This window comes from Nicotiana tabacum, chromosome 22 (assembly GCF_000715075.1).
Source record: "Nicotiana tabacum cultivar K326 chromosome 22, ASM71507v2, whole genome shotgun sequence".
In the NCBI taxonomy this organism is placed as follows: Eukaryota; Viridiplantae; Streptophyta; class Magnoliopsida; order Solanales; family Solanaceae; genus Nicotiana; species Nicotiana tabacum.
This window is the reverse complement of record NC_134101.1, coordinates 209,860,593-209,872,994: the sequence shown is the minus strand read 5'-3', so window position 1 is coordinate 209,872,994 and position 12,402 is coordinate 209,860,593. Positions and strand designations below refer to the sequence as shown.

At 37.4% G+C, this 12,402-nt stretch overlaps 1 protein-coding gene across 2 annotated transcripts in view; it reads right to left on the bottom strand.

The window, feature by feature from the left end:
• The window catches only part of LOC107819522 (nuclear pore complex protein NUP214), a 28,630-nt gene extending 16,440 nt beyond the window's left edge, over positions 1-12,190 (bottom strand). For both annotated transcript variants that reach the window (XM_075243628.1, XM_075243629.1), the window contains exons 1-6: positions 11,720-12,190; positions 10,994-11,202; positions 10,341-10,509; positions 7,749-7,895; positions 5,872-5,996; positions 4,164-4,276 (exon numbers count right to left, since the gene is read on the bottom strand). In XM_075243628.1, the coding sequence (XP_075099729.1) occupies positions 4,164-4,276; positions 5,872-5,996; positions 7,749-7,895; positions 10,341-10,509; positions 10,994-11,202; positions 11,720-11,921 (965 nt within the window). In that variant the 5' untranslated portion in view covers positions 11,922-12,190. The remainder of the gene's footprint in view (positions 1-4,163; positions 4,277-5,871; positions 5,997-7,748; positions 7,896-10,340; positions 10,510-10,993; positions 11,203-11,719) is intronic.
• Positions 12,191-12,402: the final 212 nt, after the last annotated feature.

Genomic DNA, 12,402 nt, shown 5'->3' with positions numbered 1-12,402 from the left:
TTGCATCAATAGACGACCAATGACATTCTTAGTCTAACTCCTAACTGGCTAGTCTCACTCTATTGTGCTGTAGAAATATTCCCAACTCTCCCCTAACCTACAACCTTAATGCTCGACCTCCATAATTCCCTGTCAAGGGCCATGTCCTCAGTAATCCTAAGTCGCGCCATGTCCTGTCTGATCACCTCTCCCCAATACTTCTTAGGTCGTCCTCTACCTCTCCGCGTGCCCACTACAGCCAGTCGCTCACACCTCCTCACCGGTGCATCAGTGCTCCTCCTCTGAATGTGCCCGAACCATCTGAGTCTTACTTCTCGCATCTTGTCCTTCATGGGGGCCACACCCACCTTCTCTCGAATATCTTCATTCCTAATCTTATCCATCCTTGTATGCCCGCACATCCACCTCAACATCCTCATCTCTGCTACTTTCATCTTCTGGATGTGTGAGTTCTTTACCGGCCAACATTCAGTTCCATATAACATGGCAGGCCTAACCACTGCCCTATAAAACTTACCTTTTAGTAACGGTGGCACTTTCTTGTCACACAAGACTCCCGACGCTAACCTCCACTTCATCCACCCCACCCCTATACGGTGTGTGACATCCTCGTCAATCTCCCCGATCCCCTGAATAACCGATCCAAGGTACTTGAAACTACCTCTCTTGGGAATGACTTGAGAGTCAAGCCTCACTTCAACTCCCGCTTCCGTCGGCTCAACTCCAAATTTGCACTCGAGGTATTCTGTCTTCGTCCTGCTCAACTTGAAACCTTTAGACTCAAGAGCATGTCTCCAAATCTCTAGCCTCTCGTTGACGCCGCCTCTTGTCTCGTCAATTAGAATAATGTCATCAGCAAATAGCATGCACCATGGCACCTCCCCTTGAATATGATGAGTCAGTGCATCCATCACCAGGGCAAATAGGAATGGGCTGAGCGCAGACCCTTGGTGCCAACCCCGTAATAACTGGAAAATGTTCAGAGTCGCCTCCTACTGTCCTAACCCGAGTCTTAGCTCCATCATACATGTCTTTAATCACCCTAATATAGTCAATCGGGACCCCTTTATCCTCTAAGCAGCTCCATAAGACCTCCCTAGGAACCTTATCGTACGCTTTCTCCAAATCAATAAACACCATGTGAAGATCCTTCTTCCTATCCCTGTACTGTTCCACCATCCTCCTAATAAGGTGGATAGCTTCTGTGGTAGATCGTCCCGGCATGAACCCGAACTGGTTGTCTGAAATAGACACCGTCCTTCGCACTCTCATTTCTACCACTCTCTCCCAAACTTTCATGGTATGACTTAGTAATTTGATGCCTCTATAGTTGTTACAGCTCTGGACATCACCTTTGTTCTTATACAACGGGACCATTGTACTCCACCTCCACTCTTCAGGCATCCTATTAGTCTTGAATATAACATTAAACAATGCAGTAAGCCATTCCAAGCCTGCTCTACCCACACACCTCCACAGTTCAACCGGAATTTCGTCTGGCCCGGTAGCTCTGCCCCTTCTCATCTTACGCATTGCCTCCATGACTTCGTCGATCTCAATGTCCCTACAATTACTTAATTCATGGTGACTGTCGGCATTCCTCGTTTCCCCAAGTATAATATCCTGATCCCCTTCTTCACTTAGAAGTTTATGAAAGTAGGTCTGCCACCTCCTCTTAATCTGGTCATCTCCCATTAAAACTTTGCCGTCATCATCTTTTATGCACCTCACTTGGTCCAGATCCCGAGTTGTCCTCTCTCTCGCCTTAGCGAGTCGGAATAACTTCTTCTCCCAACCTTTGTTCCTTAGTTCCTCATACAGACGAGCAAAAGCTGTCGTCTTAGCCTCCGTCACTGCCATCTTCGCCTCCTTCCTAGCTACCTTATACCTTTGACTGTTATCCAAAAATCTAAAGTACCAAATTCCAACATCCAATCCGAAATCCAAAAATTTAAAAACTTGAATCCGAAATCCAATCAGTAGCCCAAAAATCCAAAACAAAGAAAATCGGATTTCAGTTCGAATTTCAAGTTTGCCAAACTATGCCCATCGCTAGACAAAATATGCTAAAGTGCTTTCCACAAACCAATTGACTTGCCAAAACTTGAATCTTTTACAATTTTAAGTCTGATATGCCCTTGAAAATCACTTCAAATGTTGTTAGTGTATTTACAGAATGCAATACCATGAGATAAGAGATTTGAATTATGCAGTACCATTGACCGGCACCACTCGCCGATAGCAAAAGCGATTTGAGTCTCTATGAAGAAATAGCTTTGATATCATGTGAAAAAAGAAAAAAAATTACTTAATTAAGCAACAATATACAAGAGGTGCTCTTGCTATGTACAATATGAATGGTAATCAATTTCCAAGCTAATAAGATACGCAATTTTTATGACTAGAATTACTTAATTGTACTTCATAGAATATCCTATAGGATTTTTTTTATGAAAATATGATAAATCTAGACGTATGAATCGGGACACACATTCTCTTCATACTGTAACAGATGCAAAATGTTGCCAGGTTGAAGACAACACTCTCTAATCCAAACCTTTGGAACATATGTCCACTTCCAAAAATCAAAGATCTTCAAACCAAGGCACTTTCAAACGATGGGACAAAAGTTATGTTCGTCCAGAAATTGTCAGAGTTTAAACACACCAAAAAAAGAAATAGGATTGTCAACTCTAACTTCCTCCCTCCCCACCCCCACCCCCACCCCAAAAAAAAGTATTCCTCCCACGAACTATTATGCCTCACTTCAACTCCTCTCTTTTTGTATTAATTCTAGTCTTGCTAGCAATTTGTAAGTTCACATGCATTTGGGACAATTTAGAAAGTTTTTTCACAGATTGACTGCAAAAATAAGAACCGGCAGCATTAGAGATTCTTAGCCCCATCAGCCCAGTTGGGATTACCGACACAATATGTCCAATGATTCTGTCCATAAAAAGATGCGACTGGTTGAGTATCAGATTCACATAATGCTTCTGTTGAAGGCACGCAAATACTTAAAGTGTCGTTGATTGCAAATGAGCTCACTGATTCCACATTAAACATGAGGAACGTTGTATCAATAGGATATGTTATGTCAATTGGATATAAACATGAGGAACACTTGTGTCAAGGAAATCATTTCAATACTGTTTTTCACCTTTGTGATGAAAGCATTAAGCATGATGTTGCATGGTGTAGTGTAGGGAGAGTTTATTATTTCAAACAGAACTGCCAAAATATCGGTCAGGATTAAAGCATAGACTAGAAACCTAATGGTTGCAGCTTCACTAACACAAGTGGAAAAAATCACACTTCAAATGTAGGTCGCACATATGTTTGCATGAATGCAAATATAAATCCGGCATACATGACCAATTCCCTTCAACGTCAGTTATCAACTCTCAAGAGCCTTCCACGAGGAAGAAGGTTGCTACATCCCCAGAACCCAGGGTGGACCCTGGAGAGGATATTGGAGGTCTCTTGATGGCAATAGTAGATTATTTGCGTGTGGTATTTCTTCCTCGCAAAACAAAGATTATGGCCCCAATTCTTCAGTTTGAGCTCTTATCCAATTAGTTGGGTTTAGTGGTTGTTAAAACAGAATGGGAAGATCTTCATTTCCCTACGAGAGACTGAGAGAAGATGAGGCGACATAATAACGAAAGAAGACCCTTTTGGGATGGAAGGAAGCGAAAAGATATTATTGGCAGAACAAAATGGCCATCTTTCTTGGATGGGAATTAAGGTCCAAGTGGGGACATTAGAAGGGTGGATAAACTGAGCATAGTATGGAAAAGAAAGGAGACAGAATCATTCCTCGTGCAGTTTTGAGACAGCAAAATAGGAGAGCCTTTTGAGCGGACAGCAGATATATTAGTTCAAATGAAAATATTAGAGTTCCTTCTATATTTTGAAGCAGGACATCCCAGTCTGGATATATGGTTGTAGCAGTTTCATGGAGACACTTAACATTCTTGAGTAGTCTCATTTATGCAGAGTTTTTATAACCTTTTCTGAACAACACGGTGACATAAAAGAGTGCAAAAGATAGTACTGAATCAAATAATAGGACTTAACCCTCTATAAATTTGAAAGGACACAATGCAAATAAATCCGGATGCAGACAAGCTATCATAAAATAAAAAAGTAACAATACATACTGCTGATCCAAATAACTCAAGAAGAGATGACGTCCGCTGCATAAAGGAACTGCATCATAACGAAAGTCTAGAAACACATCCCTGAAGGACCTTACAACTGGCTTGGCGGAAGGCTGCAAAGGAAAAAGATAATGTATGCCCAAAAGAAAAAGAAACTTAGCAAGCATGTAATAAATTGCCTATGGTACTAGGATAAAAATATTTACTATTCAATGAAAGCCTAAAAGAAACAAATCTCAACATAAAAATACAACCCCTCTGCCCCAGAGAAATTGTTAACAGATCGAGATATGTGCTTTTGCCTGAAATATTTAATTAATCATTAACTCTCTCCGGGGATATTTTCTACCAACTACACTAGAACTTGAGGGTGGAGATCAAGAATATCAACATTGCATAGTCATGAAGGATTAGCTTCTCCATTAGTAAGGTTGTTGCCTAGTGTCTGGTCTTCGAACCTAAGAAGCTGCAGATCCATCCCCATTGCGTCAGCATATGAACTCCATTGCTCTACTAAACAACTAAAGATTCGTGTGTTCTCTTTTCTTATTTATCTTCTTTAAGCATGGGGTATTTGGAATTCCACTTAGCTTCCTATTTCTTTTCTAATTGCTTCATTTGTCAAATAATGTGATTGAGAACCTTCTGCTTTTAAACACCGCGTCAGTATGGGTGGCCAATACTACAAACACAAACTCATTATGAATGGTCATAATCTAGAGTTTTAGGTGAGCATGGTAAGTCATGATTGTACCTTTTCCGTACCAAAGAGAAAGTCTAACAATGGACATATTTGAGCTTGACATCATGCCAGTAAAAGGCTGCAACCACGCCAGGATTTTCTAGGACAAGTCATGTCTAGTATAGGAAAAGGCTATTTCATGTTCGAACACTAATGTTACATATAACCTTGAAACCTTGAATTTTTCCAAGAATTATTCTCCGAAAGCTTTTTTAATTCTCAGCATTCTCTCCATATTGCTCAAATTTATACAAAATGAAGTGTTGTGAATTGATAGAGAACAAGTACAAATTCAGAAAGCAATTTAATCACGGAATTACAACCCAAATTATTTATATAAAACTCATTCAGATAGCTAAATAATTCTTATACTGACAATACCGCAAAAACGCATAAGCGTTCATCACTGTATCAACCCAAGTAGATCTTATAACAGGCCTCAGAGGAAAAAGTTCATCTAGCCAATTACTAAAGAGATTTTGACAAATCTCTCACCTAGGACTTCTAAAATGTAGCACAAGTCATACGCGTACAAGAAGTACATTAAGATACGAACAATGAAATATAACAGTTATAGCATGTTTGACCAAGCTTCTTTTTGGCCAAAAGTGGCTTTTTCTAAAGTTAAGGTGTTTGACCAAGCTTTTAAAAGGAAAAAGATGCTTTTGAGTAGAAGCGGAAGCAATTTTTGAGAAGCAGAAAACAGTAGCTTCTCCCCAAAAGCACTTTTGAGAAAAATACACTTCAAAGCACTTCTTAAAAGCTTGGCCAAACATTAATTACTGCTCAAAAGTATATTTTAAATTAATTAGCCAAACACAAACTGCTTCTCATTAAAAGTACTATTTTAAAAAGCATTTTTGAGAAAAGCACCTTTCAGAATAAGCTTATTTTAGAAGCTTGGCCAATCAGGCTATTACTCCAATTAGATTCTCTGCAGTTCAAATTATCAAATTATCCACTTACGTTAGTTATTCCTCCATTCTCACTTGTGATGACTTGCACAGCATAATTTTCCTCCTCCTCATCATCATTTACTTGAAGACATCCTATGATAATACAATCAGGACGAATCCATCTGACAACATCCACTAATTCAAACAACAGTCAGCTAAAGTACAATAATCTACAGATAGGTTCAAGAGAAATACAAAAAGTTAAATAAACTATGTTGCATCAATAGAAATTCACCAGCAACCAAGAAAAATAAAAATACTCTTCTATGGAACATCAGATGCAATATTTTAACTAGATTTAAAACCAAAGTAGCGGAAGCATTTTCAGCCATTTTGAAAATCTAGTCAATTCAAACAGTGTTTTGAAAGGCGGTGGCTCTAGGCGATGTGTTTTACGAGGCATGGACGTGGCATAAACATCAATGCACAAGGCATAAAACCCGAAAATGTTTAATATTAAAAAATAAGAAAAAAATGAAAAATGTGAAACTACATTTAAAATAGTAAAAACTCAAAAAATGCAAGGAAGTATAGACAAATTAATATAAATATCTAACAATAATAACATAATTTTAAAGAATAAAACAGTAATAAACCATCATGAGAGAAACAAAAAAATATAATAACAGCACAAACATTACAAGAAAATATCATAATTTGTAAAATTTGCCATAACAAAAAAAATATCATTCAACTGACAAGTTCATCAGACATAAATAGGCATTAAACGGATAACTTTGCTGGAAATGTAGAGCTTGATTTGAGCTGGTTAAACACTAAAACACAATATGGAGGTGGCACTACATTTTGTTAGTTCCTCATCTGACATTACTAGACGTACGTACCTGCTGCTCCAATTATTTTTCAGTCTTAACGAACATTTCTCGAAAAATAATGTATATTTACGTAATTGTTTTTATGAAGGTTTTTTTCAATAAACATATGTGTTCAAGTATATGTATATATATATATATATATATATATATATATATATATATATATATATATATATATATATATATATATATATATGTGTGTGTGTGTGTGTGTGTGTGACACTCAGGATAATTGCACCTCCATTTCTTACAAAATTCAAAATCTGCGGTCTTACTAACTAAATCTAAAAATGGTGAAAGTAATGAACTTTACAGAACTTACAAATAAACCCCACTATTTATGTTGTTAGATCATTCACAAAGATTTTGTATATACAAGTTAGTATCTAGGTTTTGTAAAACTATTAGCGAATGTAAGACATATTATCTTTGAAGCATTAGAATGTATTACATGAGTATAGGTAAAGCTAGAGTAATAATACAAGCAACGTATTACAACACTAAAATAAAGTGTTCCATAATTTTAGTCACGGAAGTTTCAATTCAGAACTGCCCCATTTTTGGATCTATATTTATGGAGCTAACATGGACTGCATGGATATTTCTCTCTCAAAACAAGTTCAATCTTTGAACATATAAATAGATAGACTTCAACCAAATAAAGATTAGCTCTCCCTAGATCAGAAAGTTTCATGGCAGTACCAAATCTACAAAGCTAGAAAAAATTCAGAGAAATTAGTACCTAACATGTCTTACAAAAAACATTATATATTCAGCTCAAATATTTTCAGAAAAATAACTGGCATCGCACAGCCTAAACCACTAGAAAGGCGTTTTCGCTATCCAGTTACATCTTCTATATGCCGCAGATATTTCTCACCTAATTCTTTTTACATATAAGAAGCTAAAAAGCAACATATAATAGAAGCTTACTACTGAAATACCTGAGGCAAAAGCATATACCAGAACTGGATGCATCAAAGATTTTATTTGTACTTAACTCACTGAAATATCAGAAATAACATGCCAAAAGCACAAAAACATAATATACCTTTGATGATGCACTTTGCATTAGAATCATCAAGCAGCGACTTAAATGCTAGTGATATGCCAAACTTCTCCTCAAACTTTGATGATAGAATGCTAATCAAATTCTTCCTTGTGACAGCAATAAACTCACCATCCGGACTCCACCCAACTATACAACATAATGATGCTAAATAAGTGCAAGCTCAGTACATAGTATAATTCAACAGATGTAACTTGTAAATCAGATCATCAAGTAGTTGAAATTTTAGCATTACAGCTTATTCTAATATTGAGCACATTCCCCTGCCTCCCAAAAGGGAAAAAAGAAATAAGAACACCCATCAGTGACTTCATAATTCTTGCTCTACACTGCTCAATAATTACAGAGAAAGGTGAATGAAGCTACTGCTTCAAAAGAAAAAAGATAATAAAATAATTTACCAGGAAAAAAAGTAGTCTTTCTCTAGAGTTTCTGACAAAATTCAAACAGTCTTTCTCTGATACAAATTTAGTTAGTTAACCAGGTAAATAAAACCAGTGATATCGTGGCATGAAGTGCTAATCGGCTGAACCAACCAGAGTTTAGATAATGAAGAACAAGACTTATTTTTAGGTCAGAGAACTTATTCAACCTAATTGATAATAGTGATGTGTTATCTGATGGAAAGAAGACGAAATTTTGTTAGTAGAACAAAAGTTGACAGCAACATGTTCTTCGTACGAAAATCCTCATATTAGCACTTCATATGAAAAAAGGGGCAGCCCGGTGCACAAATCACCCCGCATTCATGCAGGGTCCAGGGAAGGTCGCACCCCAAGGGGTGTAATGTAGCAGCCCACCTTGACACAAACATCAATGGCTGATTCCAGGACTCGAATCCGTGACCTATAGGCCACACGGAGACAACTTTACCGTTGATCCAAGGTTCCCCTTCTAGCACTTCATATGAATGAGGTAAAATATGCAATCGTGGAGGAAATAGTAACAATTCTATACACACTACAAATTTCAGCATATGCAGATGGCTCATTAGAATAGCTTTTGTTATTGCAAGTTTCATTGGAATAGTGCGCACAAGAGATGTCAGTGATTACACCTACACAGAGCCAGGATGCAGGTTGGTCGTACACTGGTAAAAAGATATTGGAACTAACAGAGAATGATTTCAGCAAGGGTAAGCCCCCAACCTTCAACCAGATGAATAAGAATTACATAAAGATAACAACAGTAAGAAAATGGCCAGAAGTTGAAGCAAAGATTTTATGAAGTATAAAGCATTATAAATGAAAGTTTATTGGTGGAAAATATTAGCTGAAAGAGAGAAATAGTACTTAAGGAGATGCTATATCACATCTTAAATCCCTGAGTCACAGTTATCCAAAGATGGACTCAACTGGGAAGTTCCAGCAGGAACTAAGGTAACAAATAGGAACAGGTATTCCCCGTTCGAGTTTCATTCTAGCTGAAGCAGAAGAAATAAAAGTCTGAAATGATATTGAAAGTATTGAAACTTTGCTAGACCGGTGCTCACTGTTAATTGCATGTGACTGTAAGAAACTCGGACCCTGCCATGTATGGCTTAACTATCAGGTCTTCCTCTACATTTATGGGCGAATACATTCAAGACCATAAGAGAAATTTGTGGAGGCTTCCTGGAACTAGATGAATACACACACATACACATATACAGCCAAGAGCCAGTCATCTGAGCCAGCAGATTTAAATTCTGCTATGCTGGTGCGCAAAGCAAGCACGCAACGACTGCGTAAACCTTTGTCTGCCTATCATTGTCCTTCAAGAATCAATCTTTCCCCTTCCGGTCCCAAGGAATCACTCTTATAGTAGGAGGTTTACTATGTCCCCAACTTCTCTTTATTATAAAATGGAATTGAAAAAGTTTGATCAATTCCGAGGAAATTTTTGAATTACAAACTTGTATATATATATGAAAATCTTCTCGTCAGAGTTTTTTCACAAAGACTTGGTAAGATAACAAAAGAAAGAAGGACAAGTATAGTTGGAAAAACAAAGTACAGCTGGGAGTTGTATGTTGTGTTGAAAAAAAAATGAACTGCTCCCAATCTCCTAATTGGTTGGACTTGAGTCCAGAATGACCACAATGCATCAAGGAAACGAATAGAATAAGCATCTAACAAGAGCGAAACAATCAACCCATTGATATTTGATCTACTAAAGAGGGAGTTAGAACTAAGAAATAGACCCTGGAAGCTGGAAAGTATTGTATTTCATTGGCACCCTGAACATTTACTTTTGCATTTTGTTGTATCAAGTGAGATGTGGAACGTGCTTTTAACTTGAACTGGGAGACAAGCGTGCAATGCCTAAATTCATGACCTTTATTCGAGTTGAAAAGGTAGGAAGCCACAAAGACCCATTAGGATACAATTCCAGCTGGAATTTTAAAAGAGTATGATGTATCAATTATGAGAAATTTCTAAATAGGAAACTTGCTGGAATTGGATACTTTCGATTTACCAGAGGCCTTAACAGTTCCTGGACCTTACATGGTAAAAGCTAAGCAAAAGATACTACAGAACACAGATAGCAAGGACCTCAATGATCAAGAGGAAGAGGGATATAAAGGAAACATACCAGCATCAACATCGTCCATAACTTCTTTAATAGGCCTTTGACCAACCCCGCTATACAACTTCCCATCACTTGCGAGAATGACATAAACCTTTTCTGCCTTTTTAGCCCATTGCATATCCATGATGACACTTGAATCCTTGACAGAATGAGAAAAGGCTGGTGTTCGGTCCTATTAATAAGCAATACGAACAAGAATGAAGGACATCAATTTTTCAAAATTTCAACACTCATAAATTGATAGCAAGGCACAAAACTGGTTTTCTGCAGCAAAAACACAAAGTGCAATGCCTTTTTAACTGAAAACGAGAAAGTGTTCAAACTTCGCAGGGAAGAAGCAGTTCTTAGAATGCACTCAGGGGCACATGCAATATGTACTTCTCACCCATATACAATAGCTTTGGCTCGGACCATGTATATGTATTTAAAAATCTGCTAAATAAGTAGAATTATATTTCGAACCCAGTAAATTAACTGCGCCTGTGGTAGAATCTCGAACTCAAACCCATACTGTCAAATCCATATACCCAGTGGCATTTAGCTAGGGATGCCATATATGATTAGACAAGGCCAACATAATGAAGCTACAGAAAGTTTTGATGTTACAAATCCATGTATTCCTAGGAAAGTTGTAGAATCGGAAGAAATCAAAATACCTTGTAAAGAAGGGCGCTAACAGGGAAGAAATGGATTTTATTGCCAACACAAGCAGCAAGCAAGGAGTCATCTCCAGACAACGCAAGTACCGAAACTTTCCCAATATTAACATCCACAATGCTCAATTCCTGTATAGATGGACCACTACCTTTCTCCTTAATCTCCTCTGCTGATGTCATAACCTCCTTCGTTCTTGCAACACAAAACCCTAAATCAAACCGAAAAAATAATTCAACAAAAAGTGAAAATTAAGAAATAAAAGGCACCACTAGGTGATTTCTTCTCATCTCAATAAGAGATGTAGAGTACAATTTATGGGTCCATCCGAACCCAATAGTTTTGGCTCAAATACTGCATATGTAATAAAAAATTCACTACATAAGTACAAATAATTGATCTCGAACCCAGTAAATCAATGAGTTGCGGTATAATCCCATCTCGAACCCATAAAGTTATATCATAAATCTACCTCTGTTGTAGTACAATAAGATAACTCAAAACAACTAGGTGATATCTTCTCATCTCTTTAAATGCAGAGTTCAACTTATGGGTTCGTCGGAACCAAACTCTGTATATGTTTAAAAATTCATTAACAAGTATAAATAGTTGATTTCGAACTCATAAAGTTCAAATTCTAAATCCTCCTCCGTGTTCCATCTGTAAGTGCACTAGATAATTCAAAAAAATGTAGGTGATAACTCAAATAAAATGCACTAGAGACTGACCATCGGAGTGGGCAATGAAGAGAAGGCGAAAGCGTTCGGAGACGACTAAAGGTTGCAACGGCGGAGATTGGTTTTCGAGATCGAAGGATGAAGATTCGTCGGGTTTTAGAGGGACGGGTGTTCCGATTTTGGAGAAACGATAATTTTTGGAGCCAATTTGGTCTCCTTCAATCTCTTCCTCCAATTCAATGAAGGTAGACATTGGAGATTTGCCACGGTGAGTTCAGGAGAAGCTGGAACAATCTGTGTTGCTCACTTGCTCTGGTTGAGTGTGTTGAGAGACTGTTCTTGGGCGGGAAGGATCGAACGTTTGCCCTATATACAACTTCCTGTGCTTGAGTAGCGTAAAGATTAAGACTGAAAATGAGGTTTAGCAAACAGTAAATTAAACCGACATTAGTTCAAACAAGTCTGCGGGGCAAAGTCATTTTGGTAAACCAATCATCGTAAATATAGAAAACAAGGTTTATTGGTATTGATTTTTGACGATTTTTTATTTTGTTTTTCGTGATCTTTAACTAAACAAGTATATTTCGAAGGAAAATAAAAGAATAAAATGAAAACTACTTATATTAAGAGCATGTTTGGCCTAGCTTTTGGGAGATCAAAGGGTATTATTTTTCAAATATTCTTACCATAAGTTTCAAATTATCGCTCATCAATTTAACATTTTTTTTCTACCA